General features: G+C 42.7%; 1 protein-coding gene across 1 annotated transcript in view; it reads left to right on the forward strand.

Moving 5' to 3' along the window:
- CTDP1 (CTD phosphatase subunit 1) overlaps positions 1-7,692 on the forward strand; it is a 95,916-nt gene extending 88,224 nt beyond the window's left edge. Inside the window, exon 13 of the mRNA XM_084207947.1 lies at positions 6,661-7,692. Within this exon, the coding sequence (XP_084064073.1) occupies positions 6,661-6,802 (142 nt within the window). The 3' untranslated portion in view covers positions 6,803-7,692. The remainder of the gene's footprint in view (positions 1-6,660) is intronic.
- Positions 7,693-22,863: the final 15,171 nt, after the last annotated feature.

Consider the following 22,863-nt stretch of genomic DNA (forward strand, 5'->3'; position numbering starts at 1 on the left):
GCCATCCTATACAGAAATTAGTTTGAGGAATTAGTCCATTTTCAAAAGACTTTTTTCAAACCAAATCCCAGCAGAGTTGCTGTACAATGCCCACCCAGGTGCTGCGAAGAAAGGCTTGAAACTTTCTTTGCTCACTTCTGAGCCTTGGTATTATAGCCTCCCAGAGTTACCCAGAATCTCTACAGAGCTACAGAACTACTGTCTAACTTTTATTGTCAGAATAGGTAATATTTGTAAACTAGAAGAAGCTGGAAATAGAATTGATGCAAACAACAAAGGCCTGGTTTAGCTTTCAAATGGGATTAAGAAGTGATATGCTAGAGTGCATCGGTGCTTTTTCCCTTATGAAAGTGTCAGGTTAGTCTGGCATTCCACATAGTGAAAATTATATTTAATTCTCTGCTGTCTTCTGTATGTCAATGACAAGATTATTTGTTGTCTGATACAAAACTGCCAGTGTCACCTTCGCCTTTTGAAGAAATAATTATATTGCATATTGTATATGTCTTATAAGTACATGGATTATTTTTAAACAACTTGAAGTTAATAACAAGTAATATTTTAGGGACACCGTTTCTATTTCTGTGATTTAATTACAGAAGCAAATTTGTAGGTTCAACTTTTCAGTTTTCCATTATCCAATTTAATTGTTATCTGTATCTTAATTAGTTCAGTGCAGAGAAAATCACACAGCATTTAATTTTGAAGTTTTATTGCTACACTGTTTGGTTTTGGAATATCCCAATGTTTAGCTATTAAGAAATCACCATTTTCTCCAAGAAAACATTAATATTGTTAAGAAACCACTGTTGGACTGATTTTCTTGTTATTAAACTTTCCCCTTGATCTGAATATTAAGAAGACACAGGCTCATCAATGGGACAATTTTAGCAAAATTTGCCAACTATACTTGTTAAATCCAGAAATTACTACAGTGTGTTATTTTAAATTTTCTGTGACTTCGTGACTTAAAATACTCTAAATTTAGATGTACGTTGAATGTTTAGTTCAGAGAACTGCCTATACAGCTGTTGTAGGATGTTTTCAGTTTCCAGAATAGTTTCTCACCGTTGGAATTGTGCACAGGTGTGCTAAATGTGAAGGCAGAAAGGCACTGAGGCTGTACAGAATTTAATTAGCTCTCACTTTACTGTTGTGTTAGTTAAAATACTCTTTGGAGATGTCAGTTGGAATTGGTGGGTGCCTGGAAGAGGTTTTTGTGAGGAGCGTTGAAAGCCCGCTGTTCCTCCAACTGCAGGGGCTCTCTCTGCACCTCAAGGCTGTGCAAGGAACATTCTCAGTGCATAATTTTTCTACATATTAGATTTCTGGATCCTGCAGACAGCATTGGATGAGTTCTTGAGGAAATATATGAGGTGTCTGGCATTTGTTCCTGCGGGGCTAAATAATATCCTGTTTTTCCCAGCAGGAGCATAAAGTGAAAACACACACTGCAACTTGCCAGTAGTGCTGGGGTGCTGCTGTTCATGCTGCCACACTGTGTGCCTGCCAGTGTGCTGTGCTACTGCCAGAGGAGCATGGGGACAGAAAATCCAGTGTCCCTGCACAGATGTTCCAGGGAAATTGCCAGAGGGTAGACACCTGAGTTACAGGCTGTGGACAATTGCTCACTCTTGTATCAAGTGTACATGAAAGGGCATCGAATCAGAGTGGTTTGGCTTGGAAGGGACCTTAAAGATATTGCCATGTATCCCATGTTAAAAAAACATAACCACAAGACTTGGAACATCTCTCTGAAAATTTAACCATCTTGTCTGTCTGTCCCATGTAACATATTAATGCTCACAACATTGATCTTCAGTTTGTGTGTTCTCAGAGCTCAAGGCATTGAAGCTTGTTAGCCAAGTACTAGGCTGGAATCTTCAGAATGGGTTGAAGAAGAGTTTTACTGGATAACCAGCCCTAATTCTTCATAACTGAAGAATATTGCCAGAGAGAACTAGTTTGTCTGAATACATTGTTCCCACAGTCAAATTCCTGTGGAAGGAAGTCAAATTCTAGTTGCATTACTAAATGTCGCATCACCTTCTTTCCATCGTGGAAGGAGTACAGAAAGCTGTGGTCTAGGTGTGTATAGAATCCAGGACAGACCTTCCACACAGAACTTTGGAGGTGTGCCAAGGGCAGTGTAGGTTGTGTTGCAGGGCTGTGATGATATTAGAAGGCAGCAGGCAGTTCCAAAATGCCCTTTCTGAGCTACTTATGGCTGCTGTGTGAGTGTTCTCATTAGAGAGAAACTTGGCTGTATTTGGTAGCAAATTGAATTCCTAATTTATAATGTCAGTGCTGTAAGCTGATTGCTTGTAAAAGACTAAACACGTTTAGTCTGCAAATTCTGCTTTGTTATTGTAGTGATTTTAGGAGGTATTGAAAAAAGTCAGGTCAACTTGCAAAAAATAAAGAGTTTGCTCATTATCAGAATAGTGATGGGGATTGTGGATATTTGGAGTTGAAAGGATATGTGAACACGTATCTAAATACTTTCTGTAGTTTTCATTTACAAGTCTAAAATAAGGTTTGGAATTTAAGATTTAAGTGTGCTTTGTTTAAAGCAAGGGTTATGTTGCCCTTTGAGTTCCTTTGCTAATTAGATGTTTCTATTGTAATGTAGCACTGTATTTCTTAAAGGGGTACCATTGGGATGCAAAAAAACCTGAGACAATCTGCTTTTCAGTTAAGAAAAGAAGAATGTTTTTCCAACATTATTTTCAGACAATTATAAATTAAGACCTTAAGATAATAGAAGCAAGAAATACTGGACTGCTTCTTTCACTTTGATCCCTATGGCTCTCTTAGTGAACTAAATTTAAAGTGAATTCATCAGAATAGAGTTTTTATTTGACCTGTACATCGTAATCAGATTTTAGTGCTCATTTTAACAGATCAAGAGCTAAATAAATTTTCATTTTTAGTAAATTTTTCTGTGCTATTTTTATAGGTATACACCTTGAGCTATTGCAACTCTGTAAACTTGTCTCTTCATTTGGAATACCACTATTTCTTATTAGCATTGTGTGGATGAAATTTTCCTAAAAGCTACTTTAATGCGTGTATAATTGCAAATAGTTTTTTCTTTTTATTTTTAATGTCATTGTGAATTACACTTGTAGTTTATTTAAATCTCTTGACAATTCATTTAAATACATGAGATTTTATAAAATGTAGTTCTCTTTTGAAAGGATTTTTCCAGCACATGAACTAGTGGGCCTCCTAGTACTGGGTATTACAAAGGAAAAATACCTAATGCAAAGGAAATCTGGATTGTAGAAGTTTTTTCACAGAGTTGTCAGATATTTAAAGTTCTGCATTCAGTGTTTTGGCAGTTCATATGTGAGGTTAAAGATACTCAGTTATTATCGACGTGTTTGGCTTTTAATAACAGTCGAGCAAAATTCGTTACAAAAATGCAAATCAGGCTAATGGAAGCCTGCAAAGCTGCTGAATCATTTTCTCGAAATAGTAAGAAGGAATTCTGTATGAGCTTAACTTTTCCACTCAAAAGTGCTACATACTATGGCTCTGAAACTGGAAATGGGCACAAAACAGTAAGGAAAATATACATTTTAAGTTGTTTGTTATGTTAATAGATACTCCACCATGGGGATATACTGCTTTTTCTCTGAAGGTAGAAATTATGAACAGAGTGTTATCTCTGTTTTCTGAATTTGCAAAGAAAAAATGCAGCTCTGTCTTCCTGATGTTCTTTCTCTATACTTCTCTGAGGATTAGCTTTTTATTTGATATCATAATACATAATACCATGTTTTTGAATACCTCTGAAGCTGCAGTTTACAATGCACAAATACTGAGATTTTTATATCACAATAAAAAAAATGCTAACATTCAGGAGATTTTTTTGGTTTTGTTTTTTCTATAGAGAACTAATATGTAGCTGTGTTTTCTTTTTTGGTTTTTTTCATGGCTTTTTCCTCCCCATAAGTGACATAATTTCATATTGAGATTGAACAGAGCTGTCATTCTAGCCTTGCTGAAATAACAAGAACTGACAAAACTGATAATGGTCAGGCTTTTGGATTTCTAAAGATAATGTTTAATACAACTGAATGAGGGATGAAATATGGGAGAGGCATCCATTAAGGTTTCTGGAAAGTCTTTTTGTGGGCTGGAGCTCCATTCTTTAATTAATTAGTCACACTGAGTATTTCAGATCTCTGTATTTAGTTGATTGTCCTCACCAAAATCTAGTTGCTGTGAAGTACATTGAAATTTTAAAAGTTATTTTCTTGCACGAAGTAATAATTTTGCTAGTCTTTGCTGTTATTATTTAGTAAATTAACTGTTCTGTACTTTCAAGAAATAATGAACTGGCAGTGAGGTATTATTTCAGTGAGCTGTTATTTCTTGTATTTCTTCACAGACGGTTTTGGTTTTTTTCTATGAGATCTGTGCTATTGATTTATGTTCCAGTAAATTACAGTATTTGGGCTCTAAAAGCCTGCTTGTCCTGATACATCCTTTAATACAGCATCTGCAGTTGTGTGTATGTTTCGTATGCGTAAATGACAGCTGTCAGATTGCTAATTTCATTTTTCAGTGAACAAATACCATCAGATTCCATGGATGTAGTCTTACAAACAGATGAATACAAATGTTTTCAGCTGTGAGCATTGTGGTATAGATTCCCTTCATGACTTTGTTTATTTCTCAGTTAGCACTGCTTGTGTACTTCTTATCCTCTACTTGTTAAAGATGCACGACTCATTTCTTCTTTTGCTGAGTAAGACTCTTTCAGGTCTCTTTAATTCCCAATTAGCTTTTCTTTGCTAATAGTATCATTAATGCCTGAAATAGCACTGTAGTTCTGAAGGCTGAAATCATCATTAAGCAAGTGTTGCTAAGGTTCCACACATTTGTATAGCTTTTTATGAAAATGTGCTGAGATTTCTTCCAATTGGGCATTTTAAGCATGGGAGCTTCCTTTAACAAACTGCATGCTAATAGAGGCTATCTGGAAATAATCACTGTTATGCCTGAGAAACTGCTCTTTATTGTGAATTGGGCTACATTTAGTACCGTGAAACTGCTTCAGCACACCACATTTGAGTTTCAGTAGCAAAGTATTCAGGTAACACTTTTGCTTCATCCCATTTTTCCTTGTTAGGGATTTAGAGCCCAGAGTGGGTCCTAGGGTTTCAGCCTTGCCTCCCAGGAATATTACTTCTACCACTCTATGCTCAACAGCAAAACCCACCTGACATCAGTGGGAGGAAGTGCTCTGTAAAGCAGCCAGCAATGTCTCTTTTTGTCCTACAGCTGCAGCAGAAAGGGAAGGTAGAATATAGTACTCCTTACTTGCCATTTTCATTTGGACTTCCCTTCTGACTTCCCACCACACCTTGTCATCTCCCTGAAAAGTGAAGAGGCAGGTCAGATGTCAGTCAACCAGCCCACAAACCAAGCAGTTTGGACTAATGAGCTTTCCTCTTTCTTGGAAAACAGCAATCAAAGTGTCTGTGTAAATAAAAATTGCTTTGTATTTCAGTATTGCTTACAAGCTCACAAGTTTGACTCTTGATCTTTGCCTTCATTTCTTTTGGATATGTATAATTCATGTCAGTATTTTTCAAATGTCTTTCTTTCTTGCTATATGCTATTTCTCAGTGCTCTCAGAAGTAACAGGATTATTGTTAAATTACTGCTTTTAACTAAAATAGATCATTTTATGACTTTTTCATGACTGCAAGTGGGTGCATTCTCTTCTTAATGAAGCCCCATCCAGCAGGGAAAGTTATTTGAGAGATGCCTGCCCCTCTGCATGTATTTTTCTGCTTGAAATTTGAACAAATTTTCCAGAAGGATTTTGAAGGTGCTTCTACATCTCATTATGAATTCTGTGTAATGCAAAAATCTCAACTTTATTTTTGTCTTAGAAGTACACGTCTGATATATAATTCCCTTTGGCAAGGAAAAAATATTTTATGATTCCACAAATCCAAATTCTTTTGCTTATGGCTATGTCCCAGCTGAAGCGTTAGATTTTCCTTGGAGATCTTTCAGAACCAGGAACATGATTCTTTCAGCAGGGTATGGTGCACATCAGTTTCCTGTTTAAACTGGTTCATTCTCCAGAGATGCAAAGAAATGTGTTGTTCAGCCTGGCAGGACTAATCCAAAGAGACACAAAAGGGAAGGATGGGACCCCAAAGTTTGGAAGCATGAAAGTGTACATGCTGGTGCAGTGAGATTTGGTTTGTCAGTTATGGTTTTATTTTGATAAAAAAAGCAGAAACTTGAATAATTTAAAATCATACAACAACATTTGTATTTTGGTAATACCTCTTTCACGCAATGGCTTTCTTCTTTCTTTTGGGATGCAAGAGGAATGTAAATCTACTCATTATTTTCAAACAGACTCATTCTTTCTTCAGAAGAATGGAAGAAACAAATTAACACTACTTTGTTCTTTGCACCTACCGCTGACAGTGCATAACAGCAATTAAAAAATGAATTGTTGAACTGGCTACTGTTAGTTCATGTAAAAGCAAGGGCCATATTTCTTGTCTAGGCCTGAAAAAAGATGAGTCCTTTAGCCTCACCTTATCTCATGTGGAATATGAGTCTCTCAGTAAGCGCTGAGACACCTCCATTCATGGGCCTTGTCTTTGTGTGTCCTTCCAGGGGTCACAAGCGCAAACTGGATGAAGATGATGCTGCCAGTGAATCCAGTAAAGAATCCAGCAATGAAGATGAGGAAGGAAGCAGTTCTGAAGCGGATGAGATGGCCGCAGCACTTGAAGCTGAACTGAACGACTTCATGTGAGATTCATGCAGAAGACAGAATTTGTAATTATATTTACTCCTCATAAACAGATCGGACTTCAGATGAGTCCCTCATGTCAGTACTCAATGTTTTTCCAAAATGTGTGTGTATATTTTGCAAAGCATCTCAAGAGGTGATACGTTATTTTACAAAATCAGAAATAGATGTTTTTAAGTTGTTTTACTAAATGAAATATACTTTTTTAAGCAAAAAAAAAGTATTAAATGGGACATGGTGTGCTATGCCAAAGACATGTTAGGAGCTCTGCAGAACCTTCATGTATGAGACAGTGGTACAAAGACTTGTGATTAAACATACATCAAGTTTCTAAAAATATTGCAGGCTGTGGTTTATGGGTTACAATCTTCAAAAAAAGGAGGAGATAAAGGAGATGGAATTATCTGGGTAGTACAGCAGGAACCTGACAAGCTGGTCATCCTTTTCCACAAATAAAGCTATCAAAGATAAAAGGATTTTTGAAATAAAAAAAACTATTTATATTTGTATAGAAACAGACAACGTGATATGCAAGCTTTGTGAACTCTGCACTTGACCCACCTGTCATTTGCTTGTAAGAGAATACATAGTGGTCAACATTCAACATTTTTAGGTTACTTTGTTGAATAGTTGAGTTCTTTAGAGACATCATTTAGATTTTTAACTTTTCTTCTTTGTAACCAGAAATTTAGCACAGCAGTCTGTGTGGTCCTGTACTGCCACAAGATGCATATTCACTCATTCGTGTTGTCTTGGAAAGAAAAAGTGCTACTTCAGTCTAGATAGAATTTAATTTCTTTGACAAGAGATCTGATGTAAAGTTTTTGTATATTCTGTTTCATATTTGACCCACAAAACAGATTTTCTTTCATTTAATAAAGGTTCATTTTGTATGCTTTGTTTCTCTTTCCTGTTCATTTCCTTCCATCAAACATAAGGCGCTTTTCTGTATTATCTTTTCCTTTATTCTGCATGAAAACAATGAAAAATGTTGAAAGCAGGTGCAGATTTGTAGATTCAGGTGGGTAGCTGAAGGACAGAGAAACACTGGCTCAGGAGATTCATGGACTCTGACATCTGACTTTTCCCAGGTGTTTTGACTGGCCTCTGAAATTACCCTAAGAGTTGTCTCTCTGGTATTGAATTTCTGTGGCTAGGACCATGGTTTATTCTCATTTGTTAGCAGCTGGAGATTGAATCCTTTTAACAATATGTTTGCAAAAGAAGATTTGTTAGTTTGTATGTCATGGTTAGAAGGAATACTGGTGCAGAAATACTTCATTTTTCCACTTATCAGTAAAACAGAACATTTCAGTAGAATCTCAGCTGCTTTACAAATAGCACTCTAATTTTAAAGCTTCATAATGTCAATAAAAGGAAGACTGAGAAAACACATGAGCCATTTCAGATTAATGCTGTTTTTCTACTTAAAAATGAAAAGTCAGCATCCACAGGCAAAAATAATGGACTTTGTGGCAAACTGCTCAGTTTCCTGGACATTTACACAGGTACCACAGAGCTGAATGCTACAGTTCCCTGCCTGCTGTAGCTCTCCATGAAAACAAGCAGGATGTCTCCAAGTGACTTTTCATCATGTAACAGAACAAAAAGACTAATGCTTGTAAAATGGGAAGTCAAAATATTTTCTTTTTTTTTAGCAACCTGAATACAGCATCCCCAGCTACCAGAGGATGTCTCCTTAATTAAATACTAAAATGCCAGGGGTTGTGGGGCGTGTTTTGTGTTTTCTTAAAACCCCACTTGAAATAATGTGAAATAACATCAGCTTTCTGGGTCACTGTGATGCTGCAGATGACTTGACAGCGCGAATTTCAGCAGAGACTTGTTCTGGCTGATGGTCTTTGCCAGTCACGCAACTCTGAGGCAGCATTTAAGTTCTGAATGTAGACACAGGCACCGGGCAAAGCCAGGCTTTGCTGGGTGCTGCATCCCTGGCCCTCACAGTGCTCCTGGGGAGATCCTCTCTCCTCTGCAGAGAAGCTGTCTGGTGAGAAAGGCTGTATCTGTCTCCCAGTGATATTTTATGGGTGATAGTTTAACTGGTGGGAGGGCCTGGTCTTGGCAGGAGTCCTAAAAGCCATCAGCACTCCAGTATCTCTTAACAGTCCCTACCCTCCAGTCCTTGTAGTAGGGAGACCTACACAGGGAGGATTGAGCAACTCCTTGCTCACTGCCAGAGCAGTGCAGAAGGCACCAAGCCTGCTTTCTGCTGAAAAGTAGCCTCCTGCTCAGCCAGGTGGCTGTGCTGAGGGTGCTGGTCACCAGGTGGGAGAGAGAAGTGGAAACAAGATTTAATAGATGATAAGTTAAATGCCCATTCTAACCTGCCAGCAAGGATGTATGAAGCTGTCACTCACTCCCACTAGCTTACACTTTTTTGAAGGTGCAGGAGCATCCTAGGAAAAGCAACAAATGTGCTTTGTGAAAGGAGTTTAACTTCATTAAGTGACCTAGATATTTTGACTGGGTGTTTTATCCTGCCTTTTTGCCCTACTTCTGTGCATTTGGTAGCTAGCAAGGACCTGCTGCCAGCGAGGGCACTCTGACAGCTGAAGAGGAGGCCGGATTCCCTGTGAGGCTGTTGAACTCACTGGGCAGAACTGGTTTCTGAAAGGGTACTAGGTGTGAAAGCGAGCACAGAAAAGGCACCTTGCTTTGTCAAGCTTTTTAAGTGTGTACTATCACTGCTGGCTAGGAAAGACGGCTCCTAAGGACTCATGGTTATTTAAGAACTGGGAAGAGCCATCGTTTTGATTTAAAGACCAATAGTTTTACTTTCTCCTTGACTTGCCCTCACCAGTTCTTAATGAAAAGACATCGCAGCTCTGATGAGGATCATAGAATAGTTTGGTTTGGAACGGACCTTTGAAGGTCATGTAGTCTGTTCTCCCTACAGTGAGCAGGGACATCTTTAACTAGACCAGGTTGCTCAGAGCTTGGTCCCACCTGGCCTCAAATGTTTCCAGGGATGGGGATGTGTTGGGACCTGTGATAAAGGTAAAAAGCATCACATAGTGGCCAAGCTGTTCTCCTTGTGCCTGTGCTGGGGACAGGGGAAGAAGAGGGAACCATTGCTTAGCACTGAAATGTGGAAAGCTCCAAGTGTGCAGACACTTTCCCTGTTAGGTTTTGTGCAAATGTGAAGTAGGCCTTGAGTTTTCTCAGTGTTGGATAGTAACATCCTCTGTGAGGGGTGGGAAGTCTCAATTTTCCTTCTTGGCGCTACTGCTTGCGGAATAGGGGACTGTCTTACAAGTGTGAAAATACACATACACAAACCTGGAGCTGTACCTAAAGGTTTCTCAGCTCTGCCTAATTTTACTACAGTGAACATTGCAGTAGGTGACAAGTTGAAGAATAAATACATAGTGGTCTTGTTAAGGAAGAGGATCTCATCATGTAGCTGAAAATTCAGCATGAGAAGACTCCCAGTTCTCACTACCTGCAGGCAAGCTTTTATACATTTGTTTCTCCTATCCGATCCCACCTTCTGCTGTCATTTCAGAAGTGTTTGGAGCCCAGCACCTGGCCCAGCCTCCTCCCCTTTCCCTCTCCCAGGAACGGGAGCAGCAGTACCCAATCCCCCAGGAGCAGCACCTACAGCAGATGTGCATACCTGTACTGATAGGCTGCAGCTGCATATCCTGTGCTCTGCTTCTGCTGACCTGGCTTTGAGAGAGAGAGACAGAGACATGGCCTGTAGTAACAGCAGTAACAAATAGTACAGAGAAGTGAAAATACTGCCTTTTTGGAGGCTGGGTGTGAGTGCTTCTGTGTGGAAAAAAGAACATCTTTCTTCTAGGAATTTATTCCTCAGTGTCATACAGTTCATAACCATATATGGAAAAACCTTTGCTTCTGGTCTGGCCTCTCATGAAGATCAACTCAACCATTCCCAGCAGCTGTTAAATCATTGTCCCCAAGAACCAGGCCAGCTGCTTTGCAGGATCTCCTCAGGGCCCACATGAATCTTGTTATCTTTCTCCTCCCAGGAAATAATAAGTCTGTTGTCACCAATATATGCATGACAGAATGGCTGAGGTGGGAGTGGACCTCTGGAGGTCATCTGGTTTAATCTTCCCTACTCAAGCACAGAGGGTCACCTTTTCATGTCCATGTCAGTGTCTGGATGTCTACAAGGATGGAAAGTCCACAGCCTTTGCTCAGTTGCCTCACAGTAAAAAGAGACTTTTCTTTTTTTTAACTTTTTTTTGGGGGGGGCAGAAGTGGAAAGGAAAAAAGTGAGTACAAAGGAGCATGGTTGCTGGCTAAGACAGAGGAGGCATAAAGGAGTTGCGGCCCTCACCCCCCAAGTTTCTCAAGGAGCTGAAACTTCAGGATGCATGATGGCCAGAAGCTTGTTTTCTTTCAAATCCAGAACCAGACACTGTACTGGAGAATCCCCTACCATGTGTTAATGAGAGTGTGAGTATTTTAGTAAATATGTAATAGGTTTTTGAGCCACTCGAGAGTTTATTTGGGAACAGGATTTGAGAAGAATGTCAGGCACCTGGAAGACAGGATTGCTAGAACTGTGGAGGAACAGACATGAACTATAAGCCAATACTTCCTTTGCGCAAACTCTCTTTCTGGTACAGCAAATTATTCCTTTCACTCCTCTCATTCTTCGTGACTTTCTCTTTTTGCTGGGGAGTAGTAGAAATGCCCTGTGACCTGATCCCAGGGGAGGATGGGGTTGGCATAGACCCCAACCCCAGAGCACTCAGAGCATTTACTTGGTGAGATGGGGGCTGATTTTGACTCAGATTCTGTCGTGTGCACTGAGCAGAGGGTAGGTTTGATGTGTTTGCAGTACTTGACATTGCTGACTTCCAGGGGCCCTTTTGCATCCCCTGGAGTTCTCATCCCTGCAGGTCTCATGCCCACAGAGCCTGTGCTGCCACCCCATGAGTCAGAGCTCCCTTGGCAGAGGATGATTAATTCTCTTTTCTTTCCACACTCCATCCTAACTCTGCTCCCTGAAAAGATGAGGAGCCATATCTGGTAGATGTAAGTGTATGGCACTTCTAAAGATCTCCATCCCAAGATTAAGCTGGACTTAGTCATTAGGTGGGTTTAGAAGCACTTTAAGGGTAGAGCAGATGCTAACCTGAAACAAGAGAGGTAAAAGTGCACTTTGTTGCCCTATCTGTGGGATGGATAGCTGTGTCCATGGGTTGCTTCCATGTGCTGTCCTCTTCCACGGAGCAGTCCTCCTTGCTCCATGGAAGTCAGCGCATCGTGTCAGGAGACTGGGAAACAGAGTAGGGACAGACCTTCCACCTGAGGCACCACTGCCATCCTCCTGAGCCAAACTCTCACCAGAGCTGGCAGACAGTAACGGTATTGCAGAGCCATATGGGTTTAATAGGCAATGAAAAAACACTCATCCTTCTCCAAGTCTGCTCTTGGAGCAGTGCAGTTCTCCTCTGTCCCTTCTACACCTGCCAGGGGAAGCCTTGAAAAAGTGAATCTCAGTGGCAGGCCTCTACTGACAGTAATCCTGAGGGGGAAACCTTGACCAAGGACTGTCAGAAGAGCTGGGTCCTCCTTCCTTTCCCTTCTCTGCAGGAGACCAGCATCTCTAAGTCCCCAAGACTGTTTTTCTGTCATATTCTGGGTGTTGTTGCTCCTTCACAACAATCAAGCTGTTCTTGCTGAAGCACAAACTACCATTGCTATTGATCAATTGTGAGGGTCAAAGCCCATAGGCAACAGCCTCTTCTTCCTCCTCCTCATGCTGCCTTCAGACCAGGTGCTGGTGCTTTTCTGGCAGGAAGCACAGCAAGAAGTCAGAAAAGCTTCTTATCTTTTCAGATCTACCACTATGGTTATGTATGACCCTTTCAAGACATGAGTAATAAATATGTCACTTAGTTCCAACACAAATGGTGGTTGGGAGATCTCTGTTTTAATTAAGTGGATGAGCATGGTCCTCAGAGAGCTCAACATGTCCTTGGGTGAATAAATGTTTTAATAATTCAGCTTTGTCTCTCATAATCTTATAGCTGCAACCCACAGAAAAGCTTGATACTGAATACCAAATTAAGAACCCTCCACCTGATTCCTTTGCTTTTTTTTGCTTTCTGTCCTAGAATCCAAGCTCTCAGCCATCCTGTCAGACCAAGTGGGGGCCCCCACCACAGGACCCACATGCACAGCAGCCCTGTGCTGAGCCCACAGGACACAGCCATCAGCTGCATCCTCCTTGGGTCTGCTCCCTCCAGGGGCTGCCTGTGGAAGCCGCGTCACCTCTGAGCCTGCCTCAGAACAGCAGCTGGGCATCTTCCATCACCCATCTACTTCATTGACCATCACTTTTCCCTTGCTGGTGGAAAAGGATTTCAACTTGCTGGCACAGAGCACATCTTCCCCTGCAGCTGGCTCCTCCTGTCAGCAACACAGGACAGTTTTCGGTGATTTGGGTTTTGGCACTTTAAATCTCTCTTCTTTTTTAACATTCCTAAGACAGCTAAGGAGGTGAAAGCAGGCCCCTGGTGGGCTGTGGGAAGGGAAAAGAAGAAACTCAAGAGTCTGAAAGTTGTGCATTACCAGAAGAACTCGTCTCTCACTACAGAGGCTACGCTTGGTGTGCATCCATCTGAACATACCCATCAGGCAAGGAAAGGCGAACAAAGGCTGGACACTGCTTCCCTACATGAGAGGCTCCTCAGTCTATAAGGGGAAAGAAGTGGGAAAAACAGAGGTTCCTTAGATTAGAAATTCTCCTCTACAGAATGTGCCCAGGCCAGGTGTATCAGCCCAACACCTCCTGCTCTCCTCGAACCGCAGCCCGCGCACAGGCCCCCGAGCAGAGCCCCTGGTTTGCTCCATTACAGGAGGGTGCCCGTAGGGGCAGAGCGGGGCACAGCAGGGGTTAATTTCAGCTGTGGCTTTACGTAACTTTAAATTGCCTGCATTTGACATCTGTGAGGCAGAGGCACTAAGAGCCGCAGTGGAAGTGCTGAGGAACAAGTCCGTGAGTAATTCCTGTTTGATCCCCAGCTTGTACCGTTTACCTCACGACGGGACTGCCTGCAGCCTTCAGCTGCTCCCTGCCTCCCCAGGGTTAATGGATTTCTCTTGCCGCTGTGCCACGTCCCAGATCTCCGGGCAGGCCCAGCGCGGCCTCCCCAGCCCGCCGAGCTGCCCTGAGGGGAGCCCGAGCGCTCTGCGGCGGGGGGGCAGCCGCGGCGGCCCCAAAACGCACGGCCTTCAAAAAGCAGCCCTGGCTCGGAGCTTTGCTGTGGTGCAGCACAGGCTGGGACACGAGTGGCAGCACAGGAACAACTGCTGCTTTCGGAGAGCAAATAACACAAACGCTGTCCGTGCTGGAGAGGGACAGATTGCGACTCCGCTGCAGCTCGCCCGCCTCGGATCGCCGCCGCCCTGGAGCAGCCCCGGGCGGGACATTTATTTCGGGCCCCTCACCACAACACAGGCAGTGAGGTGCGGGAGTGTGTCCGGAGAAGAGCAGTGAATCTGGTCAAGGGTCCAGAGGACAAATCCAATGAGCAGTGGCTGAGGGAGCTGGGATTATTTAGTCTGGAGAAAAAGAGGCTCAGGGGAGACCTTATCACTCCCTACAACTGCCTGAAAGGGGGGTGTAGCCAGGTGGGGGATGGTTTCTTTTCCCAAGCAGCGAGGGATATGACAAGAGGAATGTATTCCAAGTTATGCCAGAGGAGGTTTACTTGGATCTTGGGAAAAAATTTTTACAAAAAGGATGGTCAGGCATTGGAACCAGTTGTCCAGAGAGAAGTGTTCAAAAGGCATCAGGAAACATTGTTCAGTGGTGGACTTGGCAGTGCAGGGTTAGCGGGTTCAATGAGCTAAGAGGTCTCTTCCAACCTAAATTATTCTATAACTCCATGAGACAGCCCCTGTGTGCAGGTCTCTGCCTGGGTCTGGGTGAAGCAGGTCCTCACAGTCAGCGTGAGCTCCATCCCCCAGCAGCCTCATCTGGAATCCAGGTCATGGTATTAGGGGCACAAAATGTGTTGCTTTTCTTAGATCCCCCCATTGCTTGGTGTCTTTGTGCTACAAAGGGCTGTGGGACACCATGGAGCTCCCAGACAGGCAGCTCCTACCTGGTGGAAACTGCTGTGTCTCCCTTGATAGAAACCCTGGAGCCCTCCAAGAAGCTCACAAGGGTTGAGGAGGTGCTGGCATCTCTGGAAGCTATTATGGACCACTTTTCAGGTCAGAAGTAAGAATTTAGCACTAATTCAGGATCCTTTTCTGGGTAATTGTGGAAGTATTTGGAAACTGAGAGAGCACAAAGGAAAAACTGCCTTCATTGTGCAGGATTTCCTAACACGACACTAAAGGCTCACTGCTTGTAGCTCTCATGCTATGATTTTCACTTGGCCTTCTTGGAGGATGTTTAGCTAATCATTATCATTTAATACCTTTGTATCTGTAGATATTGCTGCAGCACTCTTGTGACACGCTTCTGTGACTGGCTGCTACCAACTCTCTTTCCACTTAAAACGGTGGAGTCTGTGAACTACAGAAATTTCAATTTGCACTTTAGAAAAATGTGAATATTCATCTCTACTCCTTCAGGTTGCGAAGCAAACTTTGAAATCCTCTCCTGGCCACACTGTGAAAAAGCTCAGCAGCTCAGCCATGAGTATACCTGGTGATTTTTAAGCTAAGCTCACAGCTTCATGGGGGTTTACATACAATTTTGAATGCGAGGGGCTATGAATAATAATAGTAGACTTGAGGCAACGAGGTGTAATGAGGTAAAAAATACAAGATTTTCCCACTGAGTTGAAATGAGACCCCTTCAAATCTTTTGTGAAATTTTGACACAGCTCAAAGAAACGTTTTCTGAGGAGCACGTGGGCTGCAATATTGGGAACAGATTCTTCCAATGTTAACAAGGATACTGCCTCAGAAATTACATGCAAGCATTTTCAGAGTTGAATATCTTATAAATATATTCTTTATGTTCTGATGTGTGAGATTGGGCACAGGAGGGTGCATCTGTTTTCCAGCAGAGAGGATCTGAATGATGCAGTTTGAAGAGAGGAGCTACAGCTCAAAGATGAAATCTTGTTATGAAGTATCTTACAAAACAAGAAAGCTAGACCAAGATTCAGAATATTTGGGGTGAGAGGGATGCAAATCATGCCATACACCAGTGACTTCAATGCAGTGGCATAAATACAAATCCCTCACGAAACTCATGAGTATCCTTTGTTTCAGACAATTTTTGCCCCCATAAACACTCCCTGAGATGCAGGCACTGAGTGAAAATAATCTAGGGCAATCAGTAGAATTCCCACTTGCTATTTCCTTCCCATTATCTTGGCATTTTGGTCCAAATGTTTTAAAATATTTCTAATGTCCCATCTTGAAGCCATCAACATGAAGTTCTTCATTGGTGCTTTCAAGAGGCCCAGGTTCAGCTGGCTGCCTGTGTGCACACAGGCTAACTGACTAGAACAAGACAACATTCTTGTTTGCATCTGCTTCTCTTCTGTCTTTTCATGCTTTAAGCTAGAAGCTGAATGTGGCCATGTTTTTAAGCCACGTTAGAACTTGTGTGAGGTGCTGCGCCTGCGTGAGGGCAAACCCCGGTACCAACGCAGGCTGGGGGATGGAGATGAGAGCAGCAACGCGCATTTGCCGTCTAGAAAACAAATCCTGTCCTGGGCTGCATCAAAAGCAGCGTGGGCAGCAGGGCAAGGAAGGGGATTCTGCCCTTCTGCTCTGCTCTGGTGAGAGCCCATCTGGAGCGATGTATCCACCTCTGGGGTCATCAGCAGCTGTTGGAGCAAGTCCAGAGGAGCGCCACTAATGTGGAGCATCTCTTCTATGAAGACAGACTTAGAGAGCTGGGATTGTTCAGCCTGGAGAAGGGAAGGCTTCAGGGAGACCTCATTGCAGCCTTCAGTACTTAAAGGGGGCTTATAAAAGAGGTGAGAACAGACATTTTGGCAGGGCCTGCTGGGATAGGACAAAGGGTAGTGGTTGTAAACTAGAAGGGGTAAATTCAGACTAGATATAAGGAAAAAATTTCGTATGGAGAGAGGTGAAACACTGGAACAGGTTGCCCAGAGAAGCTGTGGATGTTGCATCCTGGGGGACATTCAAGGCCAGGCTGAGCAGGGCTCTGAGCAACCTGGTCTAGCTGAAGACATCCCTGTTTAATTCAGGGAGGGTATTAGACTAGATGGGCTTTCAAGGTCCCTTCCAACTCAGACTATTCTATCATTCTGTGAAAAACACCAAGGCCCTGAAGCTGAGCTTCTGCACCAAGTTGATTTGAAGAAAAAATTTTGAAAATATAAAAATAGGCTTTTAGCAGCCTGCCTGACAGAGGCAGAGACATTGTGTGGGCAAACTGTTCCAGAACACGGCTGTGCAATGGTTATTAAGAGCTGTACTTCCATAATAACAGTGCTGGGAGCTTTCCTTAGCAAAGAACGATAAGAGAGTTTCAACTTCTTCCTTGCTGAGACCTGGAGGCAGCACTGTGCTTGGTTAGCTGTGGTGCATTATCCTGTAATAGCTAAGCAATATACTTTGAGTGAAGGTTGAATAATGGAGTATTTTCTCTGCCCTTTCTCCCCCCCTCCACATACCACTTTACTTTCAGAATAGCATCTTCCATTGTTGGCTATTGTCATTATCAACTGATTTCCCCAATGACTGCTGTAACCATCATTTCTAGCTTCTGGGCATTAAGCAAAGATTGCTGCTGCATAATTGGATTAATTTAGAGACTGACTTTGAACAGCATAATTGATTTGAATTTTATTCCGTTTTCTCTAGCCACTTTTTTTCACTAAGAATCACAATGCCTGCGAGCCCAGGCATGGACTTGAGTCTCCTACAGGAAAAGCCTTCATGAGTGGGAGCCCCTCGTGGCTCAGTGGGTACCTTCACCACACCCCCTGCATCCCTCCTCTAGGGAGGGGTTCCTGCTGGGCTTTATGCCCCTTCCTTTTGCCCCCCTTTGCAAGGGCTTCGGGTGCCAGAGGAGCCATGAACAGACTCACTTCTCCACCATCACTGCAGGGGTCGCTTCGTGCTGCAGGAAAGGTTTTGTTGTCTGGCACGGGGTCTGTCACTGCTGTGACACGTGGGGACCTGCCTGCCCAGCTGTCCTCACATGGACCCTCCTTCTGGAATGCTCTGCGGCACACTTGATTCTAACATCACAGGGGCCTTTCCAGGCATTTAACTGGGCTGCTGCTGTACCCAGCACAGCAAACCTTGTGTCCTGCCATGGATTCTGACTGGGTTTTGATTCTGTGTCGCACAGATGTGGGTGTGGAATGGGGAGTGCCCTGTGGATGCTGCAATAGGGCCTGTGGGTGTCTGGTCAGGTCCCTGAAGCAGCATGCACTCACCAGGGATCCCCAAAACATGCTTCATGGTTCACTGCAAATCTTTCTTTTTCTTTGCTAAACATCTTCTCTTGGTTTTCACTACACATCTTCACTGCTTGTTAGAAAATATAAAGGTTTTCAATTATAAATTAGAATAATTATGAAAATCTCAACTGAGTAGCATGGCTGCAGACCATCCTCCTGAGCAGCTCCGAGCTCCCTGTGCCATTTCAGCTCCTCTCAGCTGACTGCAAGGGTTGGCAGAGGTGCTCAGTGTGTGCCCTTCCTGCTGTGGGAAGGGGTTTCTCTGGGATGTTTGGGCAGTGGTTACCTTAAAGATGGAGCTGCCCAGCGCTGGATAGGATCCTAGCATGAGTCACTCAGGCTTGTACTACCTGTCACAACTTACACAGTGTGCATGGCACTTTTGCATTCCCAACAAGACCAAGGCTGCCATCCCACTAATTTCAGCAGACCCAGGATGTCCTTGCCGCACCTTTGGAGAGCACCTGGCTCTCATATTCATGTGTGGCAGCACATCCCGTCATGCCCTCTCAGAGTAGAAAAGGAAAAGGATAAAACTGTGTCACTTCTTCCCACTTCAGTGCCAAGAAACAACAGAACTAAAAGGAGTGTTGGTCCTTGTCCTTCCTATTGTTTTGGTGAAAGGGAGCGGTGCTGCCCAACATACAATTCAGTCCTCTGAAAGCCACCAGATTTTGTGCCTGCAGCAACCTGGTATCCTATTTCCAAATAAATCAGAAGTAGAAGGAATGGAGACAAGTCAAATCCCATTGCCCAGTGATGCAGGACTCTCTCTTGGAACATCAGCTGCTTCTCAGCTGTCAGCATCTGCCTTGGGGTGCATGCCCCCTGCCTGCACTGCTGTCTGCAAGTGCCGCAAGGCCAAAAAACCACCTGTCCTCCTGCTTTTCCATACAAAACTGCATATGTGCACTTGCAGGTGGAATTCATGTCCTTTAGCACATAAAGGCCCTGATCATTGTAGGAATGTTCATACAAACATAGTTGCTATAAGGCACACAGTAGATTTTCCCACTTCTCCTGCTTGGAATTGTCTTGTAATAAAGTTCTTTATATTTAGTTATATCCACACTAGCAACATTAGCCTTTTCCTTAGAGTAATGTTTTGCTGGAGTGACATCCAACAAACTGATACCCAGGAAGCTTTTCCTTCCAATACCTGAGCAACAGACGTTAGGGGTCAGCTTTGCCAGCTTTCACTAACCTTGCTGCCTGCACTCCTCACATGCCAAGATTGTCACAAACAGTTCAATCTTTTGTGCTCTTATCTCTCAGGCTTTTGTAGCAGATGCACCTTTAATCATGAGTCTTTTGGGTTTTGCTTCCAGCTTTCCATGTTCTCCCTGGTAGCAAAGAGCCAAAAGAGAAAACGGGACTGCAGAAATTATGCTGTTGGGAACACGCATTGCCCCACAAAAACTCCTCTTCCCAGTGCCTGGAAAACTTTATCCCTTGCTCATGCTCACCTATTATTTCTCCTCTCTCAGTTAGTCATGCTCCCCTCCTTACATGCACACTTATTCCATGCAGATGTTAAAATTGTGCAGGCTGTAACGCACTGGAAGATTTCCCTCCTCCACAAACATCTAAACTTATCCCAAACTACCTTGATAATCTGTCTGTAAGATCCAAATGTCCCCAGCAATTGGGGGTGTTGGGGTTTGGGATTCTGATTCAGGCTTATCTAGAGAAAACACTGAAAGGTCACTGCATTTTAATTCATCCAGCAGATGAAGCTTGAAGGGGCTTGGTGCTACTGTAGGAATGTGCTGCCTGAAACCAAGACCTACTTGCAAACCTGGTGGGACTAATTCAGGTCAGACAGAGTTTTATATAAGTATTGTTTTATTTTTAATATTTTCTTTACTTCTTATCACTTCTTTAAATCCCACCAAAGACAGGTTTTCTCACAAGATACTGCTTTGGCATATTCACTCAATGATATTGACTTCCCAGTGGCAGCAGGGGAATAAACCAGGAGATTAAACTGTCCAATCAATTGCCCTCCTGCCTGTGTTATGTGTGTTATTTCCCACTGTGCACATTTACCATTACACTCTGTGACCATTAACGCAGTGGGTGCTGTTAGACAAAGAAATGTTAGACAGCAGCATGCTAATAAAAGGTTTAATGAATAACATGATATCCTTACCAGCAGCTACAGAAGAGTTGGTCTGGGGAAACAAGGACTGTGTACTGGGGAGTGTTGTACATGACATAGCGATGTCCATGCTATTCAGAGCTGGTGTGGAAATGGTGACTGGAGAGAAAACAGTTTGAGGGAAATATCCCTCAGATTAGAGAGGTGGACAGAGCAGGCATTACCTCTCAGCAACTCGCTTTTTGATGCTGTATGTCTTAACATCTCAGCAGGACATTATTGCCAAGGAATTTAACAAGAGTTTTTCTGCACTGCCAGGTTGCCAGGTGTTACTCCTTGCCCCCCAAATCTGCCATTCAAATCTTACCTGCTGCTCTCTTCTGCTCTGTGAAACATGACACAAAACTGTACTTCTTCCCAAGGAGAGGTTTCAGCTTTGCAACTGCCCCTTTAGGGCTTCTCACTCCTAGCTGACACCCTTTCCCACCAATGCTCTCGTACTTGCCAGGCGAGAGAAGTCCAATGGGCATCTTCTGGACAGCCTGGAACTGGCAAAGCTGGAGTTGTGAAACAAGCAGCACCATTCTTCTGGCACAGATTCATTGCATGTCCAGGAAAGACTTGAACCAAGGAAGGGAAAGACTGACTTCTAATGGTATGGGAACTGATTCATGCCCAAAAGAGCCTCACAGGGAGTGAGAAGCAATTATCCAGCCATGGAAAGGGCAGGGGCATAGGGATGCCACCAGCCAGGGTCTACACAACTGGCTACGTACTACCTTGTGACATCCCTCTGGTGAGAAGTGAAGGGCAGATGAAGGGCAGGGGGACACTAGCTACTTCCAGCTGGGCAGCTGAAGCTGCCCACTCCTAGGCGTCCTCTCTTGCACATTTTTTCTCAGGTTTTCATTGGGCTGAGTGGAGTTTCTTTCATTTTGTCTCCTGCAAGATATCTGTGCAAGTTAATGGTGTGCTGTTAGGAAAGGGGCTGTTGACCTCCTCTTTACCTAGTTTCACCTATTCATTTATGTTTGCTTTGGATTAGCTGGTGAAGTCTCTTTATCAACATTATTTATAGGTTTTATGCATTTCAAGACTGCTGCTTTGTTCCTAGGCTGTACTTGTCTCTTAATCTAACTAATCATCTAAAATGTTTTGAAGTCTTTTCATTCTTTCTCATAAATCAAATTTGCTGTGCTGATCAGAATCCTCTCTCTTTCATCAGATCTTCTTTATCTCATAAAGAAGTGAACAGGCTATTCCAGGTGTACCTGTGAAAAGATTTCATCTATATATTCCAGTCTCATTATATATTTCTCTGGCTATTTTACCTTGTTATCCTGCATTGAAAGTACAGCCCCCTAAGATTCTTTCCATGTTGTTTCTTTGCAGGTTTATTTGATAGAACATCTTAGATTTTTCTGTCCCCTTGTGATTTAGAATAACTTTTCACTTTGATTGTACTTTAATCCACAAATAGTATCTCATTTTCTCACTTTCTCCCTGTATTTTTTGTCTGGGTGAGTTCCATCCTATTTTTTTCATGTCTTCCTCCCTCAATTTAATATATAAGTGACTTCAATTAATATATTCTTTATTACCCACTCTAGATAATGAGTAAATGCATAAAAGAACAGATGCATGTTACTTAACAAATGTCTCTGCTAGTGTCCCTGCCAATTTATAAGTTGTTACTTTCACCATTTGTTTCTAATATTTAAATTTATTTACAAAAGATGTGTGATCATCTCTTAACCCTAGTAAATGATGTTGAGATGAAGATTTGGTGGTCATTCTCATAAAAATATTCTACAAATAACTCCAAATATAATAGTAGGAGGAGGTCATATGAGATGACCATTGCAGTCTATTTTGTCTGAATAATCTGTATTATACATGTTGTTTTCCCAGGGCTGTTTGTTTTGTAATGTTGCTTCTACCTATTAACCTTGACAAAAAGGGGTACTCAGAAAGGCATGGCATTTCTGTGCTTTGCATTATTGACTGTTTTATTTTTAAGTTAAATTTCTGAAAGGACATTGCCTTTCAAAGGAAAAATAGATGGTCTTCCTTCTGTGAGAAAATTACACCAAAATACTGGAAATAAAAATTACTTTTTCTAGCTTCAGAAATTCCACGAAGCTCTTCCATGACTATTTGTGTTTACAGTTGTTGTGGTTTAGGAATTTAGTGCTCCCAGTGAAACCACGCTCTACTTGTGCCCATCGCTCACTTCCCATTCCCCCTCCAACTCTCCCCTGTGCTGACTGGAGTGGAGAACTGGAGACACAAAAGGCAAAGATCTTGGCTTGACTTGAGAACAATTTACTGGAAACAGTAATGAGAGAAGCAAATGAACAGTTAACAGCAACAATATTAATAACAAAAGTGTACAAGTGAGACACACAGTGATTCAAATGCAAAATGCTCACCGCAAATCCGACCCAACTACTCCATGCTTCCCCCATACAGAAAATGAGGTGAGGTGGTACAGAATAATCGCCAGGTCCTAGCCAAGCCCTCTCCTGGATACTGCAGAAATCAAACCT

This window comes from Fringilla coelebs (assembly GCF_963513975.1).
Source record: "Fringilla coelebs genome assembly, chromosome: 1".
NCBI lineage: Eukaryota > Metazoa > Chordata > Aves > Passeriformes > Fringillidae > Fringilla > Fringilla coelebs.